The sequence below is a fragment of the Bos indicus x Bos taurus genome, chromosome 22 (genome assembly GCF_003369695.1).
Source record: "Bos indicus x Bos taurus breed Angus x Brahman F1 hybrid chromosome 22, Bos_hybrid_MaternalHap_v2.0, whole genome shotgun sequence".
NCBI classification, from domain to species: domain Eukaryota; kingdom Metazoa; phylum Chordata; class Mammalia; order Artiodactyla; family Bovidae; genus Bos; species Bos indicus x Bos taurus.
The window spans coordinates 8,135,588-8,151,210 of NC_040097.1; the positions used below are offsets into that span (position 1 = coordinate 8,135,588).

A 15,623-nucleotide genomic window follows, 5' to 3' on the forward strand; every position below is an offset into this window, starting at 1 on the left:
CCCTGAGTCCAGGACTTGATGGCTGGATCCCCAGGTGCCCAGGATGGTTGGAGTCCCTCTGCCATGTGACCCTGGAGCCACAGCAAGCCTGGGGGTGTCCCTCACCTCCAGCTCTACCCTCCAGACCAAGGCACCCTTTTGGCAAGGGAATGCACAGTACCTGAGCTCCTGAGAGAGGGAGAAGCTGGCTACTAGCAGCCCAAGCCGTCTCCACCGAGAGCCGTGGGGTCCGGGTGTGTCACCCTCTCCAGGGCTCCCAGCCCAGGCCTTGCAGAGGAACCCCCCCGAGGCTCCCGGGATGTGCCCAACTTCCCTTCTCACCCCTCAGCCCTGAGCACTGCTGCTCTGCGCCAGCTGGAAGGCCTTCAGTGTTTGCCTTTCTGCCCCAGCTGCCACCATCCCAGCCCTGAGCTGCAGCAAGGGAGGTGAGGTCACTACCACGCTGACTTCCCACCAGAAGCACACATAGTTATGGGCATCCAGCGGTTTGGAAATACCTGGAATCTCAGGATCCCAGATATTCCAATGCAAGGAGCTGAGGCATCTTTACTTGTGTGCTCACCCTCCCCAGCCCCAACCTCACCAGTGCCTGCTTGTCCCAAGGGCTCATGCAGTGCCCCTGCCAAGCCTCCACTCCCCACTCCATCCCAACTGGCCAGGTCTCCGTTAGTCATCACGGTACAGCCCAGTTGGCACCTGATTCAAATGAGCCTTGAACCTGAAAAGGACCTGTCCCATTCAAGGGCCTCTCTCTGGGTATTGGGGGAGATTTTTTTCACTGCAACAAACTGAGATTTCCTCAAAACTCAGAAATGGACTTGTAAGGTCTTATTGTGCCAAGTTAAGACATGGAAAACAACTGCTACCAGCTACCATCCCCGATGTTTATAAACGAAATAATATTCTTAAGGCAAAAAAAAAGGCAGAATGTAATCTTTGACAAAAAACACCCAGGCCCTGAAGATGCATGAATTGAGTTTCATGGATAACATGCAACATGGGCCTTATTTTTCTCCAGTGAAAGCAGTCTTGCATATTGTCATGTGTTGCACCCTGGGACTTGGAAACACCCAAGTGCTTCCAATCTCCAGCAGAGCAAGAATCCCTTCTGCAGCCTTTCTGATTGGAATTGGTTCCCCTCTGCTTACACACCCCTTGGGACAGGGTGCTCAGTACCCCTCCCAGTTAACCTGGGAGCTGAGGATGGCATTCTAGAGCAACTTTAAGTGGCTTCCAAGCAAGCCTAGTATGGGAGAGAAGGAAAGAGATGAGGAGGGGAGTGATGGACGAGGTACTGAGAGGAGAGAAGACAGGCCTCCAGACCCAGAGCAGGTAGTAGGGAAGAGGGGTGCTCATGTTCAGCTGGACCAAAGTATAAAAATTAAGAAGTTGGCCAAGATGTGAGACTTCCCAGGAAGCACTGTCTACCCCACCTCGGGAGCTGCAGAGCCTTCCACTGCCTTTCCCCATTCCCAGCCCTCCAGAAAGGCTCTCATGCTCACCAAGGCCTCAGTAGACACGCCAGGTATCCAGATCCACAGACCCAAGAAGACACTGGAGGTTGGAAGAAAATGGTGAAGTCTCAGGTGTCCACAGCCTGGCTGGGGAGGAGCAGCGGGCAGGGGCCCTTCCCTGTCGTGGGGGACCTGGGCCCTGGCCACTGAGACTGGAGGGGCCTGTTGGGCGGGCGACCCTGGGGAGCCTCGTGTACACACTCACACACACTCCACATTCCAGCTGTGCTCTGTCAGCATTCAGGCAAACCAGGATTGTGTGGCTTTGGGAGGGCGGCAACAAATAACCCCTAAACTTGGGCAAGGGCGGGCCTGGGGCTGGCTGGAAGGGGCTTGAGAGAACCCCAGGGAGGCTCTTCTGTGCTGGGTCACTGGGGTTCAAGGTCTGGGGTTTGCCTACTGTTCCCTGAGGTGCCTGGGCTCCCTGGGGTGTGGCTGACCCGGTACCCAAGGGCAAGGCTCATCCTTGCCCCCTCCCCTAAGCCTTCCTCACCACCCAAAACCTCAGAAACAATAGCAGAGCACTCCAGCCTGGCACCCCAAGCCCCCCTTACACAGGGTGAGGGCTGCCCAATTTCCGTTTGCTGCCCGCCCTCCTCCGCCACCTCCTTTCCACACCCCACATCTGACTTTGTGCATGCCTTCGCTTAGATCCTTTTACCCTACCCGCCCCCCATGACCCAATTTCTCTTAAGATCTCTATCAGCTTTCTGTCAGCTTCTCTGCCGCAGTGCTTTGATCCCCAGAGTCCAATGTCTCACGCCCACAGTTTGACTTCCTTCCTCCTTGTGACCTGGTAAGAGGCTCCTCTGATACCTGATTTCTTCAAGACCCTGCCTGACTTCATTCTGCCCCAGCCTGAATTTCTGATCTTCTTGGCCTCCCATTCAGTGCTATCTGCCCCACATCTCGGTGGTGGCCCCCAGATCCTTACAGATGGTGTCTGGCGAGAAGATGCAAGCCGTGGCAGGCTGCCAAGCTCCCTGGAGAGCTGAGACCTCAGAGCAGAGAGGGCTGCTTAGCTCTGGGGTCCTGAGGCTGAATTCTGCCCCTGGCTCCCCAGCCACCTGACTGCCCCACTGACCCTCTGGTTCTGCCTGGACCAGGACTGGAGTGGTGAATACTCCTGTCACCTCACAGAGACCTCAGAGCTAAGGCCTCGGACCAGATGGGGGAAGAAAGGCATAGAGAGACCCCAAACCACATTCCAGCCAAACGGGGCACATGACCTGGCACCTGAGGTATGGAGGAGACCAGGCTGACCCAAGGGCAAGCCCTTTGCCACCCACCCATCACTTCCCACTGGCCGCAGGGACACTGGCTGGACCACCCTGCTTGAGGGGGGAGCTGGGACCAGTGTTTATGCAACTGTGGGGAGGCCACAGCCTGGCAGGGAGCGCTGCCCGCCCAACACAAGCACTGACTCAGCAGAGCCCCCCAGCACGTACACACTCAGACGTGCACACAAACAGACACACACACATACACAGAGGGAAACACACATGTGCATATGCGCAGACGCATAGGCACCTGCATTCGCGGGTATGCACGCACACTCACAGACACAGTCCCAGACACAAGTAGGCGGGCACACTTGTGGACGCACACACACATGGACACAGGGACACACAGAAACACACACGCATGTCACCCGGCCATGGCAGGTGGGAGGCTGCTGAGCGAGAAGCCTCACCCCCACAGCTGAGTTCCACCCTCCAGGCCCCCTCCGCTCTGACACTCAGACCCACAGTCAGTGACCCAAACCCACATGGGGTCAGCACAGCCACATACAACAGGCAGAATGCCCCCAGAGTGGCACCACGGCCATGAGTGCGACAGAGACATTCCTAGTGGAGTAGAGCCCCAACAAGAGGGCGCCAAACAGTCCCAGGCAGGGCTCAGCAGACACCATAGGCCCCAGCTCTGCCTCTGCCAGCCCCTGCAGCCTGTCCACGCTCGGCCCACCCTGGAAGACTGGTGGGTGGGAGTTGAAACGTGTCCTGTAGAATGTGTGAGGTATTCCCTTCCACCTCCAGGCCAAGCCAAGTAGGGTAGTAACTCCCAGGAACTAGGGGAGCCTACAGGACGGAGGGTGTATTTGGGAGAAGGCTTGGGGCCCTGCAGGACCATCCTGGAAACCAGAGGAGAGGCGGGCTTTCTTGGGAGAGCAGAACACATATCCCCTGAGATCCCGCACCCCTGGAAACCTGGAGGCAGGACCTCTTCCTGCCTGGGGATGGTGACAGCAGGTGTGATCCCTGCCGATGGGACTCAGCCCAGGACAGGCATCCCTGGAAAGAAGAAACTGGACCATTCACCCAGGCGGCCTCTGGAGACCTTTGAAGGGAATCTCAGCTGCTCCTGGACTTGACGTCCGAGAGCAAGGTGGCTAGGACAGACAGGAGCTGTGGCCTGCCCAGAAGGATATCAGCCAATCAGGGGGCTCTCTTCCCTGACTGGGGCCAAAGGGAGACCCTGTTGTCATCTGTGGAGGTCCTCAACCATCCAGCAGAGTCACACGCGCATATGGACACCCCCAACTAGAGCCTCTGCTTCCTGCCCCACCAGCCAGCTGGACTGTGCGTGATGGAAGGGCAGACCATGCTCCCCAGCCCTCACCAGATCAGGGGCTGGACTGGATTGTGTTTAGATAAGGAAAGGAAGAAGAAAGCCTCAAAATCTGCCCAAGGTGTTGCTGAGAGTGTTTTCAAAAATAACCTGGAATCTGATCTCTTTGCACCATATCCGCTGGACCAAGCGTGCCTCTTATCTTTCCTGGACCCTCCTACCTGGGGTCCCTGATTCAGCTCCTGTCTGCCAGTCTGTTCTCCACACGGCAGCTAATAGACCATCTCCCCAGAGCACACACCAAAGCCGTTCCCATGGCCCAAGGACACTCCTTCGCATCCTGTCGCCGTCCCACCGCACTCTCTGCTCCTGTCTCCACTGGAATGTCTCTTCCCTCTGATGCCCTCATGGCTCCCTGGAGCAGATGCTGAAATAGTGCCCCACATGGATGTGCCAGCTTACCTCTGGGGCGCCACCCCAAGCAGCAAAGGTGGGACCTGGTGAATGAGTGGTCTGGTTCCCTCACCCCCTCAGTGGGACAACACCACCATCTCCTGGAGGTCCCCAGCAGGGCTGAACCCCCAGGATGATCTGCTCTCATATACCCAGGGGAATTCCTTCCCTGCACAGATGCTTTCTCCTGCTCCCTGAGGCTACCTCCCAGGAACACTATTTGCATTCAAGTCCTTGTCTCATCTCTGCTGCTGGGAAAGCCCAGCCTAAGACAACACCATCTAGCCTCTCTTGTTTTTCCTTTTTTTATTATTATTATTTTTTGAAATGTATTTATTTTAGTTGGAGGCTAATTACTTTACAATATTGTAGTGGTTTTTGCCATACATTGATATGAATCAGCCATAGGTCTTGTTTTTCTTATCTTCCACAACACTTCCCCATCCCTCCCTCCCCGCAACCCCTGGCAACCACCATTCTATCCTCTGTCTCTGTGAATTCTAGAAACCTCCTTGGAGTGGGATCGTGCTGTAATTGTCGTTCTGTGTCTGGCTTCTTTTACTTTGCATAATGTCCTCAAAGTTCATCCACGCTGTGGCGTGTGTCAGAATTTCCTTCATTTTTAAGTCAGAATAATATTCCACTGTATGTATAGACCAACCACACTTTGTTTATGCATTCTGTTGATGGCCACTTGGGTTGTTTCCACCTTTCAGCTATTGTGAATAGTGCTGTTGTGAATACGAGTTTACAAATACCTCTCCAAGTCCCTGCTTTCAATTCTTTTGGCTATATACCCAGAAGTGGAATTTCTGGGTCATATGGTAATTATGTTTTTAATTTTTTGAAGACTGCATACTTTTTCCACAGCAGCTGCACCATTTTATATTCCCACCCAGAGTGCCCAAGGATTCCAATTTCTCTCCTTTCTTGCCAACACTTGTTACTTTCTGTTTTCTGGATAATAACCATCCTAACGGGTGTGAGGTAGTATCTCATTGTGGTTTTGATTTGCATTTCCTTAATCAGTGATGTTGAGCATTTTTTCACATGCTTATTGTCCATTTGTATATCTTCTTCAAAGAAATGTCTGTTCAGGTCTATGGCTATACCCTAAACGCATCCAATCTCATTTAAAGCAATGTCTATTCAAACCCTTTGCCTATGTTTGAATTGGCCTGTTCATTTTGTTGCTGTTATTGAATTGTAGGAATCCTTTATATATTCAGGATATTTACTCTTCTCTTCTCAGTCTTTGCCCAACCATTGCCTTCTCAGATAATCTCTGATCTGATTATTTAACAGGCCAACCTCCTTCCCAACACAGACACTCACACCCACACCCTGAGCACACACGCACCGCACAGCCCCTCCCCTGCTTTGGGTTCCTGCCCAGCCTTGATCACTGGTTGATACACTCTATGGCTTGGCGATTTGTCAGGTTTGTATGAGCGCCAACAAGCAGGGCCTAAAGGCATACAGTAGGTGCTCAATAAATGCTGAAAAGATGACGGGAAGGCGAAACAGACTCCTACACACACACTCACAGGCCCTCACAGACTCTCACACATACTGCCAACAGTTGCCACACACACCTGCACACACATGCTCTCACACGCAGAATCCTGCCATTCTCCCCACACCACACCGATCCTCCCAGGCAGCCTGATCCATGCAAGCCCTCTCACCCACTCTCACATGCCTGCACTCACCTCACAGGCAGGTGCGCTAGCATCCACCCGCACCCTGGGGGGCTGCCCTGACCTCCCGCGTCCTCCTGGCCTGCAGGCTGTTTCCCCCACTGTGTGACCCACCCTCTCCACTCTGGGCCCTTGATGTCCCCCACACCTCTTATCTCTAGGGCCCCCAACCCTCCCTGCAGAGCACTGCTCTTCTTCCCCATCAAATCAGAGTAGATCACCTCCTCCGGGAAGCCTCCCCTCGCCCATCCCACTAGGCTCTGAAAGGAGGGGAGGGCCTCACCCCAGGACAGGGCTGGCAGTGGAGCTGGCACTGCTGGGGGTGGCGTGTGCACCCCGGTTGTCATTCCACACCTGTCTCCTGCTGAGAAGCCTAGGGCTGAGGAACCACTGGTGGCCCTGGGGTGCTACCCCTCTGGCCGAGAATCACACCACAAGCAGAGAACAACTTCCCATCCGTGTCAGGCGGGGGTCTAAGGCCTCCTCGGCCCTGAAAGCCTGGGGACAATATTGGCTCCTCCCCACCACCTGTTCCCACTGTGACTCAGGCAGAGCCATTCTCCGCTCTGGGCCTTGGTTTCCCCACCTGTGACATGGGTGGCTCTGGGCCAGCGCCCCGCAGTCCCCTGATGGCTGGTCGCCATGTTAGATAGCCCGCACAGAGCTCCCAGGCTGCTGGTGCATCCTTGTGTTAGAGACCAGAGCATGACTGCTATCTGCAGAAGTGGGAAAGGGGAGGGGAGGCAGTCCTCATCCAGCTCAGCCCAGCATCCTGGTGGGCAGGCACTGAGGGTCTGGCACACCAGATGGCACAGTTTCGATGGGATAAGCCAGGAAGAGAGATTTCAAAATGATTCCCCCCTACCATTTTGTCCAGAGCTCACCCTGTGTGGCACATAGATATTTTACAAAAGTCAACCAAAAGGCTATAGAGAAGAAAGAAGGTGGAAGGGGGAGGGCGGGGACTTCCCTGGTGGTTCAGTGATTTAAGAGTCTGCCTTCCAATCCAGGGGGCGTGGGTTCGATCCCTGGTCAGGGAACTAAGACCCCACATGCTGTGGGGCAACTAAGCCCGTGTGCTGCAATGAAGTCCCAGCACAGCCAGGGAAAAAAAAAGAAAGAAAGAAAGAAGGAAGGAGAGAAAGAAAGGAAGAAGAAAGCAAGGAAGTTAGGAGGAGGAAGTAAAGGAGCCATTTATTCATGAGGCCCAAGGGGTGGAGTCAGCGATGCAGTCACTGGCCAAGGTAGCCTGATGGCAGTGATGACGGCCTGCAGGGTGGTCTGCAGGGTTGTGCAGAGAGAGCCTGTGTAGGCGTTTCCATGAGCTCCCCTCCGGCCCTTCACAACTCCAAGCCTCTGGTGTCTGCATCACGAATAGAAGACGAGCTGCCCCAGCACCGTCTCCCCCCGGGCTCCCTGAGAACAAACGTGATCACAGGTTACTGCAGAGTGGGGAGCCGGGCAGCGGGATGTCAGCTGAGAACTGGCATTGCTGGGGCTGGGGAGGGGGCAGCAGGGAAGCTGGATGAAAGAGGTGGGAGGGGGACCACAGGACCGACATCAGCAGGGGTGGCAAAGGTGGTCACAGGTTTGGAAGGGAGTAGGGCGGTCTCACCTGGGGTGAGAGGTTCAGCCGGCCATGATGTGCTTGACAAACGCTGGAAAGAAGGAGAGTGAGCTGCAGGGTTTGGCCCTGGGTAGCCAAGGGTGATGACGCCCCACTCCAGCAGCCAAGGGTGGGACCCTAGGACCCCAATGCGTCCCCCCAGCAGACTCCCTGCCTGCTGAGTTTACCTTCATAGTTGATGCAGCCATTGGAGTCTTCCTGCCCCGCCATCAGCTTCTCCACCTCGTCTTCTGTCAGCTTCTCACCTAGCAGGAGTGGGAAGCTGAGTCAGCACTGTCAAGGTGTGAAGGGTGGGTGGACCCCTGACTGCCTCTGGATGGTGGGTGTGCCTCTCCAGTATTCCCCATGCCTCAGATTGGTATACCCCAAAGCCTGAGCTGTCACCCCTCAGTTCTGAAACCAGGAGAATCAGTGACTAGTCAAAAAGAACAAGCCCTGGGGTGCAAGCCTGGTGCCGCTCTGAGCCTAGGCTCCGTCCATAACAGCGCCATCTTGCTGTTCAGGTCCCCGGCACAGACTGTCCCCTGTCCTCAGTAGTCTGGCAGGTCTCCCTCCATCAAGAGGAGACCAGGGAAGATGTGCAGGATAGAGCTGGGGACCTTGGGGATGACCAGGGAGGAGCTCTAGAGACACCACCACTGCTGCCCAGACAAGGCTGGCCCTTCCCTTTCCTGACTCTGTGCTTTTGTGTGCCATGCCGGTCCCCCCAGTGGAACGCCCACTGCAGTATCCCTCACACCTCCTACCTCCCCCAGCCACACACACACACACACACACACACACACACACACACACGCACACACATACATAACCTCCGCGACCGGCACAGGGCTGATCACACAGTGCTGCTGCTGCTGCTGCTAAGTCACTTCAGTCGTGTCCAACTCTGTGCGACCCCATAGACGGCAGCCCACCAGGCTCCCCCGTCCCTGGGATTCTCCAGGCAAGAACACTGGAGTGGGTTGCCATTTGCACTCAATAAATATTTGATGCAGGAAGGGTCGCTTTGAGTAGACACGATCTGAGCTCAATGAATATTTGCTGTAGGAAAAATTCTGTTTGAGAAGGGGACATTCCTGCCAGCCAGGGCCCTGATGGTGGGAGTCAGGATGCCCAAGGGGCAGGCACAGTACCTTCTCAGCTCCGGAATTTGACCTTGAGGCAACAAACACCAGGACTGGATTGACCGACCCTCCTTGGGTGCACCACCCCGTCCCGCCCCGTCCCCAGAGCCCTTCCAGTTCTGTGAGCTGCACCCACTGGCTTTCTTTATCCCCCACCTAAATTTCTAAATTCCCTGCATAGATTTTCTAGGGCTCCTGCCGTGGAGGCACCTTGACAGCATCGCCCTCCATTTCACAAGGGAGAAGCAGGCGGGGGACGGCGTGCTTCCTCCCAGATGTCCCCGGAAGGCGGGCCGGGAGCGGGGGGAGGCCGCCCTCACCCAGCGTGGCCAGCACGTGGCGGAGCTCAGCGCCCATGACTGTGCCGTTGCCTTCCTTGTCGAAGACCCGCAGCCCCTCCACGAAGTCCTCATAGGTGCCGGTGTCCTTGTTCTTGGAGATGTGCTGGAGCATGGGCAGGAACGTGTCAAAGTCCATCATCTTGGAGTTGAGCTCTGCGGAGAGATGGCCAAGCACCCGGCTCTGAGGGGCGGGCAGGCAGCCCCCTCGCCATGTCTGACAGTGAGGACCTGCTCCCCTCGCCCAGCTCCCCAGTGCACTCTACACCAGTCTGCCATTTACCAAGCGCTCCAGCAGGCACTTTACAGTCAGCTGAGAAATGCATGGTCCTCTGCTGTTCAGAAGGACAGCGGCACCACTGTGGGCCGTCTAGCCCCTCTGTTCTCCTTTGGGGGAGCAGTTCTTCCTAGCAGCTTGTTATTTTTCTTACACATGCCACTCTCCTCACTACCTAGGGTGGGACAAGAGCAGCTGGACAGGTCAGAGACCTTGTCTGGGGCTTCTGTACCTGCGGCGGGGGCTGGGGTCTCAGTCTTCCTTGGGGCAAAGTCGGCAACCGTCTCTGGCCAAGGCGGTGAGGGCAGCTGGCCCTGTCCCCTCCCCAGAGGGATGTCCAGGGAGCCAGGAGGGACAGGGCGAGCATGCTGGAGACCCAGGCCAGGTCTCACAACTCCACTGGAGCTGGTTTGTGCTGTTTTCAGTCCCTGTGACCAGGAAGCCCGGCTAATGAGCATGCGGCCAGATGATACAGGAGCCATCGCTGCTTGTGAGCATCCCCTGAGGCTGGGCTCAGGTCCTCCTCCAGACAACGGGAGGGTGTCAGAGGAGTGCACAGTGGGGAGACTCCCATGTTGCCCCCCCACCAGCGATGGCAGTCTCCCCCAGGGACTGGCGCTAATGGGGACATCTCAGGCTGAGTGCACCCACCTTCCTGCTTTGGCTTCCCCAGGACACGGAGCACCTCGGCCTGTGTCGGATTCTGGCCCAGCGCCCGTAGCACGTCCCCACACTGCCCGTACGTGATCTTCATCTCGCACTTGGGCGTGCGGTCGAACAGCGTGAAGGCTTCCTTGAACTCTGCCGGGAGGGGGCGTGAGCTGTGGACACTTCCAGAGGCAGCCCACCCAACTTGTCCCACACTGCCGGCAGGACTCTCAGCCTGGGGACCCGGGACCCAGCCTTGCAGCCCCAGGGCTCAAGACCCCCACACACACACTCACCTTCAATCTGCTCCGGAGTGAACTCGATCTGAAAGGAGACCCCCAAATTCTGAGTGCCGAGTTCAGAGGATGGGGCCAGGCCTCCTCCTGGTCACTCCACTCCATGGCCAGCCGGGGCCTCAACCCCTCGGTTGCCCGACCTGTCCACATTTCAGGATCCCAGCTTCCACCGCCCAGGACCTCCTGCCGTCCACCTTGACTCCCACCCCCCACCTCCTTACCCCTCCTCACCTGTCCTACCTGACGGCATTGGGTCTGTGCGTACCCAGACCTGACACCAGTTAGGCCTCATCCGGGGAAGTGATGCAGAGGGAAGCCTTGTGCCCTGAATCTCCATCCCAGGGCCTTACCTGAGACCCCCTAGTCCTGGACAGATGTACCTGAAGCCACAGAATCTAACTACACTGGCTTTGCCAGCTCTGCTGGGCCTGGGGCCCAGTGGGCAAGTCTGTCTATGAGATGGGGGCACCTCATCTCACTGGGAGTGGGTGGCAGGTGGCAGGAGGGGCTGAGCTGAGGGTACAGGCCAGGGAGCCCTGCAACATAAGAGCTCATCTACAGGAGGGGTGTGTGTGATGAACATGTGCGTTCACACACCTGTGTGTGCACCTGTTTGCGTGTGTCTGCCCCCCCCCCCCGCCCAGAGCCCTCGAGGCTGAGCACTGTCACTCACCTGGCCCCGCCTACACCTGAGTCTCACACACCCCCATCTACAAGCCCAGGGCAGCCCCCAGCGTGGCACAGGATGGGGCCAGGGCCGGAGCTGTTGAGCATTTGCAAGACCATGGCAGGGGCACCTGAGGTCAGAAGGCCTCCTGGGACCCGGTTTCCCCCTCCTCACTCGATACCAGGTCTATTTTTATCACTGCAGTCACTCAGCCCAAGGTCAAGGGCGCACCAGGGAAAGGAGCTTGGGGGAGGGGGACTTGACTGGCACCTCACCCACTGAGGCTCCCGTGGAGTCCCCGCCCCAGTGCACCCCAGCGCAGAGCAGAATCCTGCCCCAGCCACCCTGCTGGGTTGCCCCTCCCAGCCCTCCAGCTCAACCTTGTGTTGGGAAGACCCGACCAAGTTGTTTCTGGCCACCTGAAAGCTCCCTCTGCCAGGAAGCCCGCGGAGATTAGGTGCCCTGGGGTCCTGGCCTGGCTTTTTGCAGAGTTCGCAGGAGAGACCTCATGAGTTCCTCTGCTCAAGGGCAAATCTGCAACCTCAGATCTGTGGAGACCACACAAAGCCACCATGGGCCCTGGGGTTGTCCAACCCTCTGCCTGTGGGATACACACTTGGGGTCTGAGGGTGGTCGGGGTGGGGGCAGACTCCAGGGATCACTTGCTATGAATGTTTCCCGACAGTCTGTGAGGAGGGCTCATTGTCCCATTTCACAGCTGAAGAAACCAAGCCTTAGAGCAGCGATGGCAATGGAGCAGATTTGGGATTTGAACCTTTGTGCTGTGCTAAGTCGCTTCAGTCGTGTTCAACTCTGTGCAATCTCATGGACTGTAGCCCACCAAGTTCCTCTGTCCATGGGATTCTCCAGACAAAAATACTGGAGTGGATCGCCATGCCCGCCTCCAGGGGATCTTCCTGACCCAGGGATCGAACCTGAGTCTCTTGTGTCTCCTGCGTTGGCGGGCAGGTTCTTTACCACTGGCGCCATCTGGGAAGTGGAGGTGGATCTGTGAGGACTGGCTGCAGTCTTGCTGGGAACCTTGAAGGGCTGGGATGGCTCCACAGGGCCCCTTTGCCAGTAGCCAGGGCAGCGGTGGCCAGTAGCCAGCCAAGAACAGACGCAGGCGGGACGCCGGGTGCGTGCCACTATGTGGATGCCACAGGTGGCAGTCACGGCGCATTCTCCAAGTTTAGACTCTGAGAAAGACTTCCGAGCCAAGCTGGGGAAGGGCTCCTGGGGCCACTGGTCACAGCTCCACGACCAACTTTCTCCATGACCTACCCAGACTGTGGCTCAGCGTCGCCACCTCAAAGCTGAGGCCCCACCAGCTCTGGGGCTCAGGGACCTTGGCGGGGGTGACTGTGACCCAGCCTGGGCAGGAGCCTTGCTTCCCACCCTGTCTCCCCCCAGGGGACTTGGCATGGACTTAAAACCCCACAGTATGACAAGAAAAGTCCCTGCCTGGCTGCAGGGGTGGGGGACACTGGCGGGCCCAGAATTCCCGAAGGATGTAAGTAAGGTCCAAGGAAAAGGACAGGGGAAAGTGAGTTTCCAACCACCAAAAAGACAGCCCCTTCAGCAACACTGGGGCAGTCCTGCCTGCTGTCTGACCACCGTCTCTCCTGCTGCAGCCCTCCTGATGCCGAAGCTTCCAGCTAGAGCTCGGTACTCACTTTCTGGAGCCCACTCTCCCACTGGGTAGGTCCACTCTGGGATTCATTTACCTACCCTTCCCTTCCTACCTAAAACATGGCCTCCGCACCCACCTTGATCTTGGAGGGATCAAACTCAGGTTCCTTGGAGGGCTCGGGTGCAGGTGGGGGTGCAGGTGCGGGAGCCGGAGCTGCAGCTGCTTTGGCGCCTGCCTTGGCCTCATCCTTCTTGGGATCTGGCTTTTTGGGAGCCATGGAGGCTGTGAGCACAGAGGCGGGGGTGTAGAGAAGGAAGCCGAGAACAGGGTAGGTGAGCCTCCTGCAACCAGCCTTTATCCCGCCTGGACACCTCATGACCCCGGCCCCACCCCTGCAGGGCACAATGGGGACAGGGCCATAAAAGGACATTGGATAGACTCAGGGGCTATTTTGGGGCCTGGGAAGGGCATTGTTCAAGCTCAGGAATGGGTGGGGGAGAGGGAGGGCTCTCCAGGCCTCCCAGTCACCTGTTGAGGAGAGAAGGGGGAAGGGTAGACAGCGGCCACTGCTCAGCCCGCATGCATTCCCCGAAAAGCACACACACACACACACACACAAGGGCCTGCTGTCCCTCGGAAGGCCAATAAACTGAACAGGTGCGGGAGGATGGACCCGGGGCATGTTGGGCGTTGTGCTGGATGCCGAAGGACGGGGATTACCTAAGGGCACCCCTTGGGTTACACTTCCCATCTGCACCTCGAATTCCCTGTGTCTACACGGAGGTGGAGAGGGAGGGCCGTGTCTGTCCACGTGCGTTGTCTGTTTGTCTGGGTGTTGGCATGCAGTGGGGAGGGTCTCCGTGTATCTCTGGTAGGAGGGTCCGTGTCTCTGTGGGGCCCATTCCGGTCCGTGAGTGTTGCTTCTGTGTGTTTGGGTTGGGTGTTTATTGCGTCTGTGTGAGCGTCTGGCTCGCCGGCAGCTGCGGCCCCCGGCTCTGGGAATACCCTAAATGGCAGTAAAAGGGGGTCTGCTCCCTCGAGGGCCGGCACCCAGCCCAGTTCAGCAGCCCAACAGCGTCCACCGCCTCCTGCCTCAGCACCTGCCTGGCCCCAAGGTCAGCGTCTTGGTTTCTCCCTCGCTTCCTACGGCCCCTCTTCCATGACCCCTTTCCCCACACACCTCAGGGCTTGCTCCCCACCAGACCCTCGTTCACACACCATATACCCTCTGACCTTGCCCCTCCTCTGGTTGGCACATTCAAGGCATGGCCTCACTGCACCCTCCCGGTCCCACCGCCCCAGGCTGCCCTCTGCCAACCTTTTAGCTGGGGCCCTGAGAGGGTCTGTGTCTCTCAAGGATCCCAGGGGGCTGGGAGGGGTGCCCCCGGGGTGTTCAGCCCGGGGTGCCCCACCTTGTCCTACCCCCTAGTGCTACCTTGAAGTGCTAGCCCTCGGCGGATGGCGGTGACATTGGGCAGCCTGGCTGGGTGACCCTTGGGAGAGATGGGAGGGCGGAGGTGGCAGGAAGCCCTTCCAGGCACAGAACTCAGAGCGCTGGGACATCTTGCAAACACATTGGGCTCGGTTCCTTGCCGGGAGTCTGTGCTGGGGCGGGGGGAGGCGGGGGAAGGAGGTGTTCCCTGTTATTTTTAAATGCCTGGAGCCTTTGATAGAAACTTCAGAGGCATTGCCCCCCTCCCCCTAGGCCCCCGGGGATTTCCCAAGTGTAGGGAGGTGGTGGGGGGTAGAGCCGGAGGGGAGGCTTCACTCCACCTGGGTGCCCCCAGGTCTTCCTGAGGAGCCCAGGTCCCCTCTCATCCCGTCATCGGGCTCACGGTGGGGGGGGACAGCGGTCCAGGGGTGGGGCCGGGTCCCCTCCTTGCTGGAACACAGGACAGTCCTCCCCTCATCTGGAGGACAGAACACCCTACATCTGGAAATCTGACAACATCCGGCGCTGGGGGGGAGGCAAGTTTTTCACTTTTCTTCCAGATGTTTGGCAAGAGTATTGAGAAAGAAAGGGGTGGGGGAGGGTCCTCAGAGACCAGTCAGAAATACCACAAGAGGAGAAGACAGACAGAGGGGGACACACAGAGAGAGATCTCTCTGCTGACCTCAGGACAACTGACTCTGGACGTCCTACGGGGAGTCCAGCCACCCACAGGCACAGCCAACAAGACACTGCCCAACCCCGCTTCGTTCATCGTTGGGGGAACATGGCGGACATACACAGGGGCGCCCAGACTCCCAAGCGCATTGATCCATCCATACACAACTGCCACCCGCCGGAAACCTCCCAACACCAGCGAGCACCAGAGGAGATGAGTGACGTGCGCCTCCTTGAGCCTCGGGGCCCATGTCTGTGATGGGGTGTGCAGACTCAGCAGGCCCACCAGAGCTACACAGCACCGCCTCCCTCTGCCTGGAGAGGGGGTCAGGGAAGGGGGGTCTTGGTCCCCTTCCCTCAAGCCCAGAGCAGATATGGTCCTGCAGTGGGGAGATCATATACAGAGCCATCCTCCACTCCCTCCCCAGGACTCAGATGGAGGTCGGGACCTGGGCCTTTGACTGTCAGAGCTCTGATTCCTGGGAGCAGCGGTGCCCAGACTCTCCCCAGAGGGCCACTCTCAACCCATTACTAATGCCCAGCCCCCAGCAGGGACTCTGCAGGGATCAGCCCCCTTGACTTCCAGCAAGATGGACTGTGGAGGACAGGAGGAAAGCGGGGCAGGCAGGTGGGCGGTGGGCAGGTAGGTGAACAGGGGCGGGGGCTTTATG

General features: G+C 57.6%; 1 protein-coding gene across 2 annotated transcripts; it reads right to left on the reverse strand.

Moving 5' to 3' along the window:
• Positions 1-7,403: 7,403 nt before the first annotated feature.
• MYL3 (myosin light chain 3) lies at positions 7,404-13,266 on the reverse strand. 2 transcript variants are annotated; one of them, XM_027523338.1, is made up of 7 exons: positions 12,982-13,266; positions 10,546-10,573; positions 10,253-10,402; positions 9,307-9,480; positions 8,030-8,107; positions 7,851-7,893; positions 7,404-7,651 (listed from the first exon to the last, which is right to left on the reverse strand). In XM_027523338.1, the coding sequence occupies exons 1-6, from the start codon at positions 13,219-13,221 to the stop codon at positions 7,865-7,867; spliced, it is 699 nt and encodes a 232-aa protein (XP_027379139.1). In that variant the 5' UTR covers positions 13,222-13,266; the 3' UTR covers positions 7,404-7,651; positions 7,851-7,864. The 2 variants fall into 2 exon arrangements, 1 of the variants encoding a protein (XP_027379139.1); XR_003507825.1 differs by having other exon boundaries at positions 8,030-9,480.
• Positions 13,267-15,623: the final 2,357 nt, after the last annotated feature.

What these genes read in the sequence shown, in the direction of transcription:
- MYL3 (XM_027523338.1), bottom strand. Translation starts at nt 13,221, where the DNA reads ATGAGGTGTCCAGGCGGGATAAAGGCTGGTTGCAGGAGGCTCACCTAC. An exon ending in GGGGAAGCCAAAGCAGGAAG is followed by an intron (nt 9,481 to 10,252) that starts GTGGGTGCACTC and finishes ATCTCTCCGCAG; the next exon opens with AGCTCAACTCCAAGATGATG. An exon ending in CCACGTGCTGGCCACGCTGG is followed by an intron (nt 8,108 to 9,306) that starts GTGAGGGCGGCC and finishes CACTCCTGCTAG; the next exon opens with GTGAGAAGCTGACAGAAGAC.